The 19,446-nt window shown below is 39.8% G+C and overlaps 1 protein-coding gene across 1 annotated transcript; it reads right to left on the bottom strand.

Moving 5' to 3' along the window:
- Positions 1-14,981: 14,981 nt before the first annotated feature.
- LOC112955283 (carboxymethylenebutenolidase homolog) lies at positions 14,982-19,218 on the bottom strand. Its single transcript, XM_026048558.1, has 5 exons — positions 19,013-19,218; positions 18,292-18,399; positions 16,300-16,442; positions 15,782-15,873; positions 14,982-15,161 (listed from the first exon to the last, which is right to left on the bottom strand). The coding sequence occupies exons 1-5, from the start codon at positions 19,216-19,218 to the stop codon at positions 14,982-14,984; spliced, it is 729 nt and encodes a 242-aa protein (XP_025904343.1).
- Between the last annotated feature and the right edge of the window lie 228 nt (positions 19,219-19,446).

Raw genomic sequence — 19,446 nt, 5'->3', positions numbered from 1 at the left:
CAAACATAAACATGAGCCAATTTACATGAAAAAAATATTTCTTTCTCTATCTCAAACCAAGCATGAAGATGTGAAAAATTCAAGTGGAAATTCCTACAGACCAGATCTCCAAAAACTAATTTGGAGTTGCCCAGGTGATATAATAAAACCTGTTATAAAAAATGTTTTTAGATAGGCATGAGAACAAGCAAAATTCTGAAGGAACTTGTTCCACAGGTTGATCTCATTCCATAGGATATGATATCTGTGCACAAAGCTTATTGTCCATCACTGTATAGACAGTCGTAAGTCATCACAGAAAATAGCTGTAGAGACTGAAATGACCAAAAGCTCATAAATCCCAGTCTGAAGTTTTCCTTTCCAGCCTTAATGTTATCCATTGTGCTTATGTTTCAAAATGCTGCATCTAGGTTGTTTTTTTGATTGGTTAGTTGCTTTTAAATCTGAAAGTCTATCTTTCTAGTCAGTAAACGTATCTGGTGATGAACAAGATTTACATAGACAGCAGAAGTTGTGAATATAGGAGACAAGGAACAACATTCCCGTGTAATGAGACAGAAATAATCTCCTTCATCACAGGGCTAGAAAGGGAGTAAATACGAGTTCTTTCAAGCCCTAAGCACTCTCTCCCCTGCACATGGCCAGAGTAGGGTTTGAAGTAATAAAATGTGATCCTAAATGATATTTAGGCAAAAATATATTGCATACAGGCAGCAGAGCTTATGTTGCATGAGTGCAACATAATGTTGCATTAGTGCAAAGATAATGCACATTACCTTTGTAATTCTCAGTATAGAGTTTTCTTTGTTCAAGAATGACTTTCATAGAAAAGGGTAGTTCCCTCATAGGCTTAGCTTGTTCTAATTACTTTATGATAATGAAAAAAAAGCATCAAATGCAACTAAAGAAGAAGTAAATTCCTAATCATTGTTCCTCATCACATTTTCTAATTTACTGACCCCAGCACGTTGCCACTTCTAAATGTTTCTTTCAGTGTGAAATCTCAAAAAACTGTCAAGAATCCTAGGATCTATAGAAAACAAGTCCCACAGCCAAAGACTCAGCCTAAACCCTGAGTAACTGAAAACAACAATGGGATTTTTACAAAACTTTGTCACCTGACTTACTAGCAATACTTTGACAGAAGAAAGAGACTTAAAAAAATCCAGTCATCATTCTTTGCTGAGGTTTCATTAGGCCTTCTGTCAGTCTCTCTTTTTTTTTTTTTTTCTGCTTATTTTTTGATCTTGAAGGACTAGTATAAGTTTCCTTCAGTTTGAAGGAAATCAAAAACTCGGAAGTGAAAGAAGGCAGAGGTTAGTGGCATACTTTACCAGAGTGGGGATTAACTCATTTTTTTCAGCAAAAATAAAAACTGTTGGATACATCATCAGATGTATCCTTGATCCTTGATTACTCCTAGGAAATCACAACAACAACAGAAAAAGATTAACTGACTTCTAAACGAATTTCAGATATAAAATACAGCACTCTACTTGTGCAATTAGAAGTTTTTCACATCTCATGCAATATGATCCCATTATCATTAGCTTTAACTGGCAAGCTGCTACAAACACAGCTCCTAGAAGAATACCCTCCCAGATTAAAACTCCCTTTGAGATAGTTTCTTAAGATACAGATGGAATATCTGTATTTAGAAGATTGTAAAATGCCCTTTGTGGCATACAAGCTTGAATTCTTTAAAACTGATTGGGAAGGTCCATGTTTTGCTCAGTAGTCCTAGAATTACATTTGGAGAGGACTATCAGAGGATAGGTGAGCGATAAGTACAGTAAGTATGTACACACCCATAGAGAGATGCACCAGCCTTTAATTGTGGGTATGTCACCATCAGATAAGTACAGCAATACCACCCCAGGAAAAAAACAATGACCCCTAATTTCTTTGCACCACGTTCACAGAATCACAGAATCACAGAATCACAGAATCACAGAATATTTAAGGTTGGAAGGGACCTCTAGAGATCATCTAGTCCAACCTTCCTGCTCAAGCAGGCACACCTAGAGCATGTGACACAGGGCGGCATCCAGGCGGGTTTTGAAGATCTCCAGAGAAGGAGACTCCACAACCTCCCTGGGCAGCCTGTGCTAGGGCTCTGGCACCCTCACAGCAAAGAAGTTCCTCCTGTGCTCCAGCTTATGCCCATTTCCCCTTGTCCTATCACTGGCCACCAATGAAAAAAGCTTGTCCCCTTCTTCCCTGCATTCTCCCTTCATGAACTTATACATGTTAATCAGATCCCCTCTCAGCCTTCTCTTCTCCAGGGAAAACAGGCCCAACTCACTCAGTCTCTCCTCATACGAGAGATGTTCCAGTCCCTTAATCACCTTAGTTGCTCTTCTCTGCACCCTCTTGAGAAGCTCCACGTCCCTCTTATACTGGGGAGCCCAGAACTGCACACAGTACTCCAGGTGCGGCCTCACCAGAGCTGAGCAGAGGGGCAGGATCCCCTCCCTTGACCTGCTGGCAACACTCCTCCTGATGCAGGCCAGGATCCCATTGGCCTTCTTGGCCACGAGGGCACACTGCTGCCTCACGGGTAACTTGGTGTCAACCAGGACTCCCAGGTCCCTCTCCGTGGAGCTGCTCTCCAGCAGGTCGACCCCTAATCTGTACTGATACCTGGGGTTATTCCTCCCTAGGTGCAGGACCCTACATTTGTCCTTGTAGAAACTCATGAGGTTCCTCTCTGCCCAACTCACCAGCTTGTCCAGATCCCCCTGGATGGCAGCACAGCCCTCCGGAGTGTCGGCCACTCCACCCAGCTGCACGTTGTTCCTTTAGATATGTCAGGACAGCATCAATTTCTCTAGGCCACATAAACAAATGCAAAATAAGCATCCATAGTAAGACCAATATTTGAAAATCCAAAAAATAAAAATAAAAATGCAGGTAGTGCTCCCTACATCACATTGCTACAATATTTTCTTCCACACACTTATATCTTCCTTACACTTATTATCTTCCATAAACTAATATTTCAAATATTACGGGTCGTTCATCTGAAATCATCAAACAGAGGGAAAAATATTGAAATTAAATAAAACCACAATATGAATATGGTGATATGATTACATGTATAATATATATTGAAGGAAACTTAAAGGAATGGAGACAATGATTTATTTTATGCCTGCTCCACAGATAAGGAAACTTACATCTCTCTGAGAAGCTGAGCACATTTTTGTTCTTCAAATGTGGATGGAAAAAGCAATAAAACCTTCCCTAGAAAATATCATGCATTGGACAGTGACAATGTTGACATTGTCAACATTGCTAGCTAGCATCTGAGATAGCAAATGTTGTTGCAGGAGAGCCAACCTAACAAATATGGAAGATATTTGAGAATTTATATGTAGCTTGCAAAAACCAGTTTGCCCAAATGTGTATTCTGAAAACACCATTTACCCCCAAAGAGCATGTTGCCATGGAAGGGCAGTAAAGAGGTGATATTGGTGGGAGGGACATAACAGTTAAGTCTTTCTTTTTATCACCTCAAGAGCATATAGTCAGTTCTAATTCCTTGCCCGCTGGGGCAAGTTGTATATGATGTCAATACATCAACCTTACAACACCCTGCCAGCACACACACACACACAAACACACACACACACACACACCCTCAAAATAAGTGCCAAAAATCCTTTCTTGACTGGAATTGACATGTGAAACGTGTGAGTCACCTGCAAGACCTGGCAAGCCAAGCCCAACCCTCCCTTCCCATTGCAAAAGCCAGGGGACATGTCACACACACTGAGGTCCCATAGCTGAGGTCTCTGTGACAGGAGCTCTATAGATGTGATTTGCTTAGCCTCCCCTAACCTTTCTTCCAAAATACACAGACACAGCAGCTTCTTTAGTGTGTGATTCCTAACAGGCCAATAAAGACAGGCACTTTCACAGGAGATTAGTTATTTTGGTGTCCAATTAATTTGGCCTCGCCAAATCTTGCCTTGGCGCACACAGAGACTTGTCTTGCCAGCAGTTCCTGTCTGTATTATTGAAGCTGCAAGTTCTGCTAAGAGATAGGAGGTCTTTACTCATGTTGCTCAAGCCATGTGGTGCATCGGAGAAGAAACATGAAGTCTTCCAAGGCATAATCAAAAAAGCAAGAGACTGTGTACATGCTAACCTTAACAAGTTACATTCCATCAACAAGTTAAATTCAAAGCTTATTGGAAGCCAGGGCAGATTGCTGCCTGAGCTCTGCTCATCAAGGAGCGCTTCACATATTAAGCACAAGTTTCAGGTTCTGAATGGTCTCAATACACAGCTTCTCATTCAGGGAATGAGCCATCTATCCAAAAGATGCGACAGAGGGGTCCGGGATGCTCTCCTGACACCAGAGTTTAAAGGTGAGAAGATTCTAGGCCAGGTCACCAAGTGGAAAGCACCTTTGCTTGGCAAAGGGCTTTGGCATCCTCTAAGCAACTTGATCATAACAGCCTGGGGACATACCTGGTCTATAAACTGTGGCAAGGCTCCAGTAATGAAGAGCAGGAGCTGGTGCTTGCCTGTTGTTTTAGCTATTTCAGCTGTCACTCCACCTCCCCCCCTCCAAATATATCATCCTGTTCAGTTTTGAGTCATATTCAGGTAACGGTCAGTGCCCATTTTAGTCGGTCTTCTCTGCTGTCACTCTGCCTAGCAAAAACTCTGCCTAGGGCAGATACAATAGCAAAGAGTCCCTGGGTGTTATCACCTCTCCAGAGATTGTTTCCACTATGAAGAGACATGACAATTTGGATCACAGAGCACTTTGTAAGAAGCAGCCTCTGAGGCAGAGGAAGAAAGCCTTAACCTCTTGGGCTCTCAGGAAAGAGCAATGTCAGAGCTGCTCTAGGCACTCTGCTACCACATATGAAGAAGCCAATAAAGCCTGTCTCAGAAGCTGCAAGTGAAATCGAAAATGGGTACTACAGACTCCATGCTGAAAGGAAAGCATAAGTCAATGAAACCAAAGGACCTTCTAATATAGTGGGAATGATGTGCATCCAGGAAATCTGAGCAGTGAAGAAAATGCCAGCACTGCTGAATACAGCCCCAATCAGCTATCCTAATATGTAAAGAAAATGAAGTAGTTGTGACAGTAGCCAGATAGAACTGGAACTAACACAGAGATTTTCAGCAGAGGTGCCAAAATATCATCTTTTAAGAGTTAATGAAGTTGTCCTTCATGCTACTAACTACAAGGACATAAAGACTGCACCTAGAGGCATGTTTGTACCCTTTGGCCTTTGCCAAAGCAAGAGTTTGACTCCAGTGTGGTAGCAGCAGCAGCTCTGTTCTGCCTCTGCTACACAGCTGTACAAAACAGCTGAAGTGCTAGCAGAAGAGTCTTGCTTCATGCTTTATGGAGTTACCACAGTACTCTTTTCCAAGGCAGCCAACATGCCATGCGAGGAGGCCTCAGGAAGCACTGCCCTCCATCTTGCTGTGGAAGCAGCTATTAAGCTGAGGTTCTACCACACGGCCTTATCTGAGCTACAGTCTCCAGAGCATCACAGCCTTGCTGGCAGGTTAGCTGTATCTAATCTCAAAGCAAAAACAGACTGACAAACAAAAAAGCATACGGACACTTGACATTAGTAGATGATGCAATATCCAACTTCCTGGCATCTTATTTATTTTTCTGGCATTTTGAATTTTCAGCCAACTGTCAAACTTGGACCAGCCATCAGAAGACTTCCAAGCTTCATTTTCTGCAAAAGAAAATCTCAGCAGATAGCTCTGCACAAATAAATAAAGAAATAAATAATCTATGTTAAATGAATTCATCAAACCTTTTCTTGAGAAAGTCATACTTATTATTGTTAACTATTCTACAGAAAAGCCTGTATGCATTAGAAAACATCTGTAAGTAACTTCATTTTTTTTTTCAATGACTAAACTACATAACATCATTTGGGATACAAATTCTGAAAAAGTAAGTATTTCTGTCACCATTATTTACTATCTTTGAGTATATAAATCAAAACTACACACAATGAAGGAATTAATTTCTAAAAAATGATTAAACAAGGTTCTGATTAAAACAATTTTAAATCTTGCAAACAATGTAATACCACAAAACAATGATGAGATCTGTCATTAGTGGTTCCAGTTAAGCACATAATTATAGAAGTTTTTCATTTACTACACAAGACTTCATGAGGCTTGCATATAGGTTAGAGGGAAAAAATACAATCTGAGGTCTGGGAAGAAAAATTGAAAGGCTCAAAGGGGAGAATGCATGGGAAGAAAGGGAAGAATGATTTACCGGGGACATGCTTCAGTTACTGGAGAAAGAGCTACTGACGAGCAGAGTTCCTCTGTCTTGGGGGTGGCTTAACCCCGGCTCCACCTGACCTTGGCTGGCAAGTGTTGCACAACCAGCAGCAGTTATGGTGGAGCTGGTAGAGGATCATACAGTCGCCTCAGGCAGAAATAAACAAGGTGGGACCTTGAGGCTTCCACCTCAAGCCTGCCCCAGGATGCTGTTGTGTGTGGTCCCAGGCACAGCCCACAGTGAAACAACGGGATGTTTTATCAGGGTGGGTGGAGGGAAAAACAGGGCTACCACCATAAGTGTGACATGGCATGAATCACAGAGTAGGAGTGACACCAATTCATCAGAAACTGGGTAATGGGTAATTTTAAATGAGTAGACTCCTACTGAAATACTGACCAACAATATGTCTGGAAGAAACTAACAGAACCCACTTGCGAGTATCCTTCACAACGTGAAAGCTGTTTGTCCAGTCTTGTACGTAAAAATGATTGCATTGTGTTACAAGACAGATGTAATTTCAGTCACGGGACAGAACAGAGGAGGTGAAATCATCATGAAGATGGAAAGGAGCAGATTCTAGACCACATTAATTGTCCCTGTCAACCAGAAATCCCTATTATATCACCATTATCTAACAGAGGCAGCTAGTTCTCCATTTCCACAAACAGGAACTACTAAGGACGTCATCTCTCAAAGCTATACCACTGCAGAATGAGGCAGAGGCTTTCTTTAGGGACTGGAGGCCTCAATGGTCCAACCCTATATGCATGTTGAAATGTATAATGCAGTTGCTGCAAGACACAGCACAATGTTGCAAGACATTGTTCCATTTGGGAATTCAACTCCTGCAGATCACCAAAGCTGAGTATGAAAGATTTATGCGGAAGAAAGGGATTATGCTTAATACCCCATTGTACATATGATTCACTGTATTTCTGAGGATGACTTTTTAAAAATCTCATTGTATAATTTAACTTGAAAGAAGATTTATTTTAAAGACTTTCTTAAAAGATAATACATACTTCAAAAAATATTTCTTTATTTGTGTTTCAGAACACACTACTTTTTAAAGGCCTTCCACATCACTGGGATATTTATCAGAACTGCTACTGCATCACACTTTCAATATTCTAAGCATCCTATGTGCCCAGGCATTTCTTCTGTAAGCTGCAAAATAGGGAGGAATCATTTTGTACTCTGTGACATTTCACAGCAATGTTCCTTGTGTTTTTGTTATACAGAAATTCATCACTCAAATTGAAAGCTTCCAATTGTGTATTGGAATAATAGTCATAACGTAGGCCTAGAAAACACAGAGCAGAATTTTCTTTATTTATTTATCTATCTACCTATCTATCTATTTATTTATTTTGGAGAAGAAACAACTTCTTACATGCATCCATTAGCTATGAGAAGATCAGTCATGAATCTGATGTTTGGGAGTTGCCATCCAAATATGCCATGAATCACCATCCCAGCATTGTCCAATTTGCAAGATGGTTTGCAAACAAACACCCTGATGTGCTCAACTTGTACTTCCTGCCCACAACCCTGGTAGCCAAACCTGCCTCCAGTGTCACACAGGCAGGTCCTGGGCTCATTAGACATCTAGGAATCAGCAGGAAAGCAAAAAAGGACAAACAGCAATTAAAGTTATTTGTGGTAATAGCTACTGCTATGTGCCATAGTCTCCATGCAATCTGCACAGTGCCCTCCAAAGGCCTAGTAAAAGCAGTTTGCACTGCAAGGGTTCAAAGAAGTGAAAGGTATTTTGTTAACAGGCTCTTGACATGAGTCCTTCCCGGTTTCTGTGAACACTCAAATCCCAGGTCAGTCACAATATTCCACGACTGCAATGAGGCCAGAAGAAGAGGACTTTTGTACATGAAAGCTGGTCTTATTCAATCATCTGGATAGCTGATAACATTAAGAACATTATCTCTATCCACAAATCTCACAAATCTTGGCCTTCAAACTATTTCAGGTTTCTAGATGTAGTTGTTAGCTTTATGCTTAGAACAACCCCATGTGCCATAATTACATTTTAGTGCAATTGTCCTCTGCCCTGTGTTTCACAGCTCTCCCTCCAGCATGGTCTTGTACTTGGCATCTGATATCCTCTTTCTGTTGCCACTGTCAACATGCTGCTTTACTGCCTGTTACTTTGCAGTTTTCTTTGCACATGTCCCTTTTCCCTTTCTCTATGGGCAATGCCAGGCTATTGCTGCTTCTTACATTCAATTTATTAGTCCCCTTGTATCCCCTGCTGAATACAGCCCTTTTCCAGGCAACTCAGCATTAGCTGGAGTCTTTAAACGTTCTGATAAATCATGTCTAAGAAGATAAATCTGCAGGAGGTTTTCTCTGACCATTACACACCATGCAACCTGAACTGAGAATGAACAGAGGAATAGAGATACAGGGCAATGTTGTGTATATAAAGTATCTTCACAAATCACATATATAAATCTTCACTAGCGGTGTGCATTTTAATGTGCAAACTAGAAGCTATTTCATTTCTTCTCAGGTGAAGAGAGGTTTCAGCAGAAGTTATGTAATTATAATTTCTTGTTTCTTTCAAGTGAAGTTAAGCCACTGTAGGATCTTTTAAAACCCAGATGATTTTAACATCTGGTTAACCCCGCTCCTCCTTCTTCACCAAGCTATAAATCAAACACAGCACCCTTTTTTTTTTTTTAAACCCATGTTCGATAAAATGTTCGATCTATTTCTGCTGCCACCCTTCACCAACTCAAATGGTTCTGTGTGCTTACTATCAGGAGTTACTCACCCTGGCAATATAAATGCATGCACTGGGATGATATGCCTTTTCTGGTTGGTCTTGTTAAAGTGTAATGCAGTGTGTTGGGGAAAAAAAAAAAAAGCACATTCTTCAATGATTACCTGTTGCTTTTAGGAGCATAGCGTAACCTTTATCCTCATCTAGATTTTCAAGCTAATTCAGACAGATGTCAGCTAAAACCTTTAATACACTTCCTTCCTTCTTCAATTCCTCTGATACAAATGCCATAACATAGCCCATAGTATTAAAAAGAGAAAACAAAGTAAACTAAAAAAAAAACTCACAATTCTGCCTCTTTATACCAAATGTGCTCTTTTCACAGGAAAAAGTGATTTGGATGATACAGAAGGAGATTGACTGCACCACCAAGAACTGGTCTCTTAAGCAAGTCTCCTAAAAGTGGCCTTTTAGAAGAAAGCCAGTGCCATCATGCTCACAAATCCATGAGGAAAAGCCTCCAAAAGATAGAGTGCAGTTCAATCTGCTTCTGCTCATATTACACTAGAACAAAAGCTCTTTTCTCCCATCTCATGCAAAACAGTGGCATGATATTTCAAATGCGTTTTATATAACTGACCAGATTAGCAACAATGTTCCTACCACCATGTTCGCTTGCTGTTCTCGCTTAGGAGCTATTTGTCTGAGTAGTAAGTAAATAAAAATCTACTTCTATTTAAGTAAAAGCTCTGCTTTTTTAATAATAAAACTATTTACATTTTAAAATATTTAAATAAATATTTTAAATAAATATATTTCTATTTTCAAGCTTTAATAAATGCAATATGCTATATCAATAAATTTTCCTTAAATTGTAATGATGGAAGAATGTTTTAAAATTATGCATAGAAAGGAGTAAAGTATCTTTTACTTTTGAGGCTATCACAAACTTTAGTAAAATGTCAAGATTCATAGCATAACATTCCTTAGGATAGATGCCTGTTTTAAACAGATAGAATGCCTGTTATAAAATGCTAGATAAAAATTACACAGATCCAGATTTTCACAAGTATGTAAGAATAGTTCACTGAAAGGATTGTTAAAGATGCTGAGCAGATTAGGAACACAGTGATGTTTAGATATTTTTATTTCTCCCTAAGTAGAAATAACAGTGCATCTGCTATGCTTGAGAAAAACTAAAAATTGTAGGAACCCAGTATTTTAAAAGTTGCTTATTAGTTGAATTCTAGTTGTAACCCATGTGTAAATAAATCCATAGTAGCAATCACAATAAAGATAATGAAAAGAACATTGTCAATTTAGGAAACTGACTGTATTTGCAGTTTAGATCAGCACTTTGTGATTGTAAAAATTGCAAATGAATTTTTTATTCAAATTTTTCTGCAGCTGAGTCATATGAAATCTTCTTAATATATCAGCTACTCAGGCTTGAATTCCATCTAAGAAGTCAGCTGAATTGCCATCTCTTTGCCAACTCAGTGTCAGAGTTTTAGACACAGTCTCTCCTTCTTGACAAAACCACACATGGCGTATTTGCAGGCCACATGACTGATCTGGCATTTTCATTGCCTTGGTTCTTCATTCCCAGTTTCAAGATTCACATCATGACATAAGACCTTCTAAAAATAAAGCAAAAGAGTAAAACAATTGTGCACATTTAGGTAGAGTCCAGTTTGTGACCTTCCAATACTGAGGACACAGTATGGCAGTATCTGTGCTGTTCTTCTACCTACAGTGGTGAGTCAGTATGGCAATAGGCAAGCATACTCAAGGCAGCTCTAGCTTGGAATGCCTCTCTGTCTTTTTCTTCTCTACATTTATTTATTTTTCCTATCTTCAGAAACATCTCAATATACCCCTTTTCCTGCTTCCTCTGTGTCATCAAAGTGGGTGGGAACTATGTTCTGTCATTCAATGAGCTCTGTTCTCCAAGAGACAGAGTGCCAGACACAGCAGAAAAGAAATGGTCTTCACAATACTCTATCACAATGGTAGAAATTTCTTCTACCTGTAATGGGTGCTGATGATGTTGGGATGGTAGAGGTCTAGATTTACTTGTGGCTATTGTTGAATTCTAGCTTTTCATTGATATATATCTCGGTCAGGGAGGGTACATCTCCTCTCAACTGTATTTTAGTTTATTGAGTCACTTTACTGTGATTTTGTATTATATAGCCATTAGAATTTAAATGAGAGGATTGCAGGGAGATTAACTCAATCTTTTGGGACTAATGGTGTTTGTCAAGGGTAAAATTCCATTAGGAAGCTCAGTATACCTCTATTCATATTTGTTCATGTAGGGAATAAAAAGATCTTATTCATGATGACCAAGCATAAATACAGTACCCTAGGTACAATTCAATGGCACTTTTGCACCCTATTGGTTTATCAAGTTTCAATGATATCCCAAGGTAATTTAGTAATTACAACGTTCTGGTGATAAATTAATCCTACAGGTAAGAAACAGTTATGCAAAATGCAATAAAGGGATTGGCATCGTTGTATCACCGTCAAGGCACAGTTCATTCACGGATACAGTCTCTAATAGCCAGAGAATTTGAAGGAAGAGTTAATGTTTTACATCTTACCATAATCCAGCAGTCTACAGTGCCCTAGTGGACATTTCCTTGGTGTATACAGACAATATGCAGCAGTTTTGGTTGCTACAGCTTCCCACTTCCTAGTAAACCAGGTTCCTTCTGGCAGTGGTGTATCGTTACTGCGATATTCAATAATTGCCATTCAAAATACTGATTGCTACGAGTGGAGCTGAACGACCTAGGTAAGTCTTCCTGAACAATTAAGGAGAGTGGCTCCATCTCGTGGACATTTATGGCTGTGACAGCTGTTTACTACAGTGCTTTAAACAGTGCTGAGGAAGCTAGCAAAGGGAGCAGTCAGCAGCAGATTTTTGCCTAAACCGGAGATGCTTTGCCTGGACCAAACAGCTAGGAGTTACATGTAGATGATGCCACCTCCTTCCTGCAGAGCAAACGTTTCTGCAGATGTGAGGAATCCTAAGCCAAAATAAAGCTTGGCAGTGATCTGTAGAAAGGCTTACACATTGCTTGCAAGCTCCTGACTTGTAGACTAGGAGGGATGAAGGCACATGGAGAGGAATAGGGATGAAAACAGGGTATGCACCATCACCAAAGTAAGCCAACCAAGCCAGGGGGCAATTCGTCTCAGGCCCCAGACACCGTGATGGTTCCCTGTCCAAACAAGGCACAGAGTTCCATGCTTTGTATGGCAGGGGTGTTTGATTCCCCAACATAGCTTGGAGACACTCTGTGCCAGCCCTCAGACTCAGTACATCTGGGGAGGAATACAGACAAGTTTTCACCTCATCTATTCAAGTTGCTTACACTATCCACTATCTGTGGATCCACTAAATCCACTATCTGTGGATTTGTCCCACACGTAGCATCCCATAGTTACAAAACCTGGCTTATTAGTTTGGAGAAAACAAGGAGAAATGCTGTGTGCGCAATGCACACTTACAATGCATTTCAAAAAGTTTTTTAACATCAGTAAAACAGCGACATTTCTGTTTGGGGCAGTCAACAGCAGACACTTTCGACAGCTTTCTCAACACTCTTTAACATTATATTTTCTTAATAACAAATCATTTCATCACGCTACCCCCTTCATTTCCTGTGAAACCCATGTTATTACTCTGCCTTCACAAACTTGCCCTTGGGGAATTGCGCTGAGGTGATCAAGGACCTCACAGACAACAGCTTCAAGAACCTGGTGCCTGAAGATCTCTGAGGACAGAGATCTCACCAGTTCTCCAGGCAAGTTGCTCTGGTGCTTAATTACTCTGGTGGTTAATCATTTTTCTTCCTCACGTGTAGCCAGATTTTCTGCTGTTACAAGTAATGTGAGCTGCCCCTGGCCCTTTTGCGGTGCCCTGTGGGGAGGGCAGCAGCCAGGCCCCAACTCGGCCTCATCTCACTGAGGTGAGCTCTGCCACAGCTCCCATGGTGTTTCTTAGGGAAAAATGGGCCTCCAAAAGCCAACCAGAGCTGCTCCAAACCCAAGAATGAGCAATATCCCCACCCTGTCCTTTCAGGGAGAGAGGGGAGACACTGTGGTGCCAGCCACCAAGGCACCAAACCTGTGAGGTGCCATGCATTGATCAGCAGCAGGTGCTCCTCTGCTGCGTGCAAGTCCCTTCCCACGGAGAAGTGGAATTTCATGGCCTGGAGACACGGCAAGACACGTCAGACAGACCCTGCCAGGCTGAGGAGACAGCAGATAGCTCCGCAATTCCTTTGATCCCCTGCCAAGAGGGCGTCGCTCCTGGCAGGCGCCCAGCCCAGCATGCCTGGCGCCAGGTCCCGCTGCCGCAGCAGACCTGTGCCGGAGGGAAGCACCCATGGGAGGCGGCTGCTTGCCCTCATGTGTGCCTGAGACTGCCCTTCCTTCAGCTGGAGGGGCAAACCGTGCTCAGAGATACAGCTAAAACAAAACAACCACAAACAGCAACAAAGGCTTGTTAATGTTTTAGTTCCTGGTGTCAGAGGAATAATATGTCAGTAGCAGAGTACAACTAAGTGAGAGGGCAATCTGTGAAGATTTCAGTGTGGTCACAAGAGGACACATCTCTTCCCCCTCTGTAACATTGCTTTCCCACCTCTCCCGCGATATTTCATTCCCTCCTCCAACTCCTGCACATGCTCCATCAGGCAAGCACCATCTTTGAGGCAAGACCTCCCTCCCTCTGCACGACAGCAAAGGTGGACGTGCTCCCTGGCCACATGTCCCCATGGTGTGGTCCAAGGTCACCTCACATGAGCAGCGTCCTTCATGCAGCGTCTCCAAGCGTCAGGGCTTTTCTGCTCGCGCTAGTGCTGTCTAACGTGTTCAACCTGCTGAGCTGTGCAGGCAGCCTCTCTGACCATCCAGTCACCCTAATAAGAGAGTGCTGTAAAAACTGCCAAGCTTTCCTTAAAACAAAGGGAAAGTGAAGTCTGTGCAGGCGGTGAACCCTGATTTAGGTCTACACTAGCATGGTAACAGTCTGAGGAACTGCCAGTGATTGGGTCAGCAGAACTGGAGCCAGTGTGTTGAAAGAAGGGAGGAATGGGTTGTTTATTTGGGAGGAAATGGGGGTGATAAAGGGGAAGAACTTGAGAGGGGAAAAGGGGATATAACACAAAGCAAATGCTAAATTTGGGACTAGTTAGAGATACTTGTTGGCCAGCCCCACACCTGATCTCCAGAGTTTAAGTTAGGACAGTAAACCCACTGTTTCCACTATACTCATGTCTGGGTGACTTCTGCAGTCAGGAAGGATTGGCTTTGGTTTTCCTTGGTGTTGATGAAGGAATATTGGAAGTGCTCTTAACAAGGAACACTTGGAGGGTATCTCCTAAGAGTATGACCCATTACTATATAGTGCAGCCATCTGTTTGTTCCATGCATGGGAAATCTGGCTTAGTGCCTCGGTATTTCTGGAGCAAATTCTTTACAGAAGAAAAAATAATAATAATAATTTAAAAATAGGAGTTTCATACAAAACCAAGCTATTCCTTTATTATGACCTGGAACTACCAGTTATTACTCTGAAATAAAAACTGAAGCTACTCAGGTAAAATCAGGTTGAAAATCTGTCCTCTTCAGGATAGAAGAATGGACAAACAATGTCACTACTGTTAATTCATAAAGCAGAATAAGGAAGCAAACACAAGGCAAGGTGAATTTGAATAACTTTAATACCTAATGGTCCTTCAATCCAATTTTACTTTCACAATCTTATTACAATATTGCTATAATAATTAAGAGTTATAAATTAAAATACTATTTTACTTTGTGAAATCTTTCAAAACAAGATAGTTTCCCCTTGGTTGTTTTCTTCTCAAAAACGTAATTAAATTTTAATTAAACACTGATCTTGAAACCTAGTGTTACTTTATACTTCTGTCAAATATATGTTTTGATCCAGTCAAACATATCTTGTCTTGCTTCTTCAATATAAGGTTTATCCTGAGGTTTCATATCTTCTGGCTTCAGCTGTGCAAACCCATGAACTTGTCCAGGATAAACTTTAATTTTATATGCAGTTTTACAGTACTGTTTCAACTTCTCCTCCAGTAAGGTGATCTGTAAAAAAAAATAATTTTCCATTATGTTTTTTTTTTTTTTTAAAGTTTGACAAGTTTGCCATTTGTCACATTGCTGCTTCTAATGTATGATACAGGCTATGTAGATATAAGAAATCAAAATAGACTCCACAAGTTGCAGTCATCTTAGTTGAAATTCATGACTACTCTTCTGACACAGTTCATTTGCCATGTTGCACCCAAAAGCAGTTAATCATTGAGTCTTTATTATTCTGAGAGTTCATTTGCTAGGCTGAAATTATTTTTTTCTCTTCAAAGTCCTAATTCATATTCAATACTTTATGTACCTGATCTCTAATCCACAGCAGTAGTACCCAACCATCTGATCTATTTGACTCACACCAGTCGTATATAGCTGCTCAATTTAAAACTCCACTTGCCCATTCACTCAGAGACCATCATTGGTCTTTACTGCCTTTCTCACCTCAAAAAAAGAAGCCTTTGAATAACCTCAGCAAAATACGGGGAAGTTGAAATATAAGAAAAACAACCCAGACTGTCTGATTTTTCACTTCAGAAGATGTTTTTTAGCAAGCTAGGATTTTTGCTATGTAGAATAGAGGAACTATGGGAAAAAAAAAAAAATCCTGTACAACTTACCTGATCATAAGAAATAGTATGGTCTTTCTCACCAAAAATGAAAAACGTGGGATTTAGTAAATTGTATCGTTCTTCAGAGTCTCTAACTATACCTGCAATGTATTTGAGAAACAGTTTGTTAGGAAGGCAACATTTTTGCTAGATGAATGCCAAAAATAAAAGATAAAATTTCTACTTAGGTTTACTTATTAAGTTCATTTTTTAAAATATCAGAATAGCTTGCATTCTGATGGAGAAAAAAAAAGCATTTGAAAAGTATTTTTCCTACTCTCAAAGCACTGAGAAAATGATTAGAAAATTTCAGTGAAAAAACAAAATTTTTTTCTGCTTTACACTGGTCTTAATTTTTGACAGCAATATAATGTAATATGGAAATAAAGTATTATAGTTTATTATTTAAAAATCTCTAACTCATCCTTGAGTTGAACATGTACAGGAATTATTACAAAGCAATAACCAGACTAAAAGCTACAGATAGTAATGTAAGTCCATGAAAGTTTTCATGTGTTCTATAATACCATAGAGGGACACCCCCGCGTTTAATTGAGGATTTTTCAGCATCAAGTGATGTACTGCCATTCCACCCCAGGAAAACCCAACGATACCAATCTTCTTTGCACCGCATTGTTCCTTTAGATACTTCAAGACAACATCAGCTTCCCTAAGACATATAAACAAAAGTAAACTAAGGAATTTATAGCAGAAGCAACATTTGACAATCTAAAAAGTAAAATAAAAGAAATACATGATATTTTCTGCATCTGCACCCCACATCGTTTAAAAGAAAAACTGAATTTCAACCCCAGACCAGTGGGTCTCTATTTTTAAATGGGAGTTAACATAGCTAGTCCTAGTTCAGGAAAATAGCTATACACTTGTGCAGGTACTTAATACTTACCTGAATTGTCACCTGCTCCTCTGTTTTCAAAAGAAGCAAATTTTTAATTGAATCACTTTGTCTAGGACAGGGCAACTAAAGACAAGACATATCTGCAAGTAGAACAACACCTTGCATTATGGATTGTAGGAATAGATGAGCTTCACTGTGCTATCTCTACTTTAGATAAGGCTTTAGATAAGGCGTCACATGAGCATGTCATTCCTGTCGTATGAGTTAATATTAAAAACATTCTATGAAGCCCATACACAACAACAGCATATTAAATTAATAAGTAGTCAAAATTAAACTGTCATTATGTATATTTAAAGAAAACAGGTATTGCAGAAAATATGAAGTGTTTTTAATGTACAATAGAGGAGGTGAAATTTTTAATTCTTTTTGTTGCTAATTTCATAAGTCATAATAGCTTTATCGCATTAATTATCTACAGAGTTGTCTGTCACTTAAATTTAAATTTTTCAAAATACAGGTATACTAGTCAGGTTATCACAAATTTGTTTAGATTGACAAAAATAGCCATTTGACAATGACATCCCCCATGATCTGCCTGTCTTCTAGGCTGTGAACTATACTGTGAATGAATGGACAGACTTTCAGAATTATTTTTTGAGGGTACTAATTGGGCATTAATAGGACTGACTGTGCTCTGAAAGGGCAGCAGACCAGCTACATGTCAGCCCTCAGAAGAGAGCACATTCGGGCCCTTGAAGTCTTAACTGGTGATTACAGTGCCTATATATCTGCATATTTTGGATAGGATTTTTATAGGCAAGTGATAGCCTTTTATCTTTTCAAAAAAAAATTAGTCAAACAGGTACTACTACTATATAGTCAAAAGCTGGGCTGAGAGGTGTCCAAGTTAGGCTTTGGGCACTGGGAGCTCCTGAAAGACAGTACGAGAATATTTTGTGGCATGCAACATGAAAGCTGAATAAAGGGGTGTCAATCCATCTACTATCATCTTTTGAATTTCTAGATTGTGGTCATAGATGTCACAATAACTTGCCAGAGACAATAATACATCCGATAATTCAGGTAGGTTTTGTTAACGACACTGCTAGGATCTACAGATAGTGGTCCCTCTATTACACACAGTGATAAAGTCAGTATCATTTATAAGATACACGTCAGTTTGGGGGCAATCTTGCAAATTTTAATCTGATGCTGCTCAGGAGAATATTATCTACAAAGGAAAAAGCAGGATGGGCAAGTGGCAATTGGCAGATTGCACAAGTGCTTATGGAAGAGTTTTCTTCCTCATCCTGAAGAACTGGATGCAGTATCAGCATCTGTGGATGAGAGCGCTAGGTAGCCCATAGCTTGTGAAATGCTGCTATGGGCTTGTGCAGGCAGTTCAACATAGTTAGAAAAGGGCCCAAAAAAATGGGACTGACATATAAACCACAAGCAGACAGTAGCTAAAGGAAATAATCCTCTCCAAATCCCAAGAGAGTACCTAAGGCCAAAGAAGAACCAACCAGCAGGAGCAATTGTGCATATGCAGCCAGCTTTGCCTGCTGTGAGGTGCTGCTCTTAACATTTCAGAGACACACGAATTCATCTTATTTACTGCATGCCCTTTAAATTGGGGCATAAGTATACCTCTTACCTGTCTACTTTCATAGGATCATGATCTTTCATCCAGTCAGCAAAGTCAGCCCAGTGATCAGTAGTTTTCCAAGGCTCTGTCCCTTTGAAGAAATCTGGGCAAATGGCTCTTTATAAGACATAAAACCAAGTCAACCTTCAGTCAAGATGGGGAGAAACTGCATGTGTTTTAATCTCTTTTCCATTCCAGAGTACTCATCTACAAGGTTGCTGTCTGAATCATATTGTAATAATTGTATTATGGTAAAGAGAAGACCTAAAAATTTATGTCTTTCTACGGAAAAAGAAAACCACAAATGAATTCTCATTATTTCTATGGGTTCATTCAAAAGCAAAGGATTAAATAAAAAACTTTCTTGATTCTTGATTCCTTGATTTCTTTCTTGATTCTATATTTATCTCTTGACTAGTAACAAAAAGTTTGGTTTTGAATAGCTTAGTGATACATGCAAACATTTTTATTATCTATCTTTCAATCACCCAGAATTCCAGATAAGCACAAACACTGGCACTTCATGACTGTCCTTACAGCTTTTTAATTAGGTAACCATTTCTGATTGGTCAATTTGGGTAGTTTTGGTGCAGTTGCCTCATGGGCGCACCGCATCTCCTTGTGTTTTCGCTGGTCGCCCTAGGCGAGGGGAAGCATCATGTGCTATGCTTAGCTTTGGGCCTGGTGACCTATAACTTCAGAGGAAAATATAATAAAGACAATTGCTCACATGTATCCATGAAGCGCGACTAAGTCAACTATGTATCTGATGTCTGGGAAGAGCCATCCAAATATATCATGAACCACAATCACAGCTTTGTCTGTGGAGAATGATGGTTTGCAAGCATACGCCTTGATGTGCTCAATTTGTACTTCTTGCCCATGGCACCTGTATCGAGACCTTTCTCCACTGTCATACAGGAAAGGATCTGCCATTTTGAAACCTAAGGAAAATAGTAATAATAATAATAATAATATGTTAATAAAGGTTAATTAAGGTGAATGTCTAAATATGATCTGCAGAATGTAGTATTGTAATTTCTGTAAATAACTTTCAGATCTATGGCTAAGAGAAGGAAGTAGAAAAACTCAAAAGAGATGTTCCAGAGCTGAATGATTTTTAATCTAATTTTTTGTTCTGAGCTGACAATTTATAAAATGCAA

Source organism: Nothoprocta perdicaria, unplaced genomic scaffold (genome assembly GCF_003342845.1).
Source record: "Nothoprocta perdicaria isolate Ctin4 unplaced genomic scaffold, notPer1 scaffold_55, whole genome shotgun sequence".
Taxonomy (NCBI): Eukaryota; Metazoa; Chordata; class Aves; order Tinamiformes; family Tinamidae; genus Nothoprocta; species Nothoprocta perdicaria.
The sequence above is the reverse complement of the archived record's forward strand: the minus strand, read 5'-3'. Positions and strand labels throughout refer to the sequence as shown.

Bases quoted from the DNA above. Each gene is read 5' to 3' on its own strand.
- LOC112955283 (XM_026048558.1), bottom strand. From the start codon at position 19,218: ATGGCAGATCCTTTCCTGTATGACAGTGGAGAAAGGTCTCGATACAGG. The intron at 15,874-16,299 runs GTATTATAGAAC...AATACATTGCAG, and splicing joins CGCGGGGGTGTCCCTCTATG to GTATAGTTAGAGACTCTGAA. The intron at 15,162-15,781 runs GTAAGTTGTACA...TTTTTTTTACAG, and splicing joins ATACTATTTCTTATGATCAG to ATCACCTTACTGGAGGAGAA.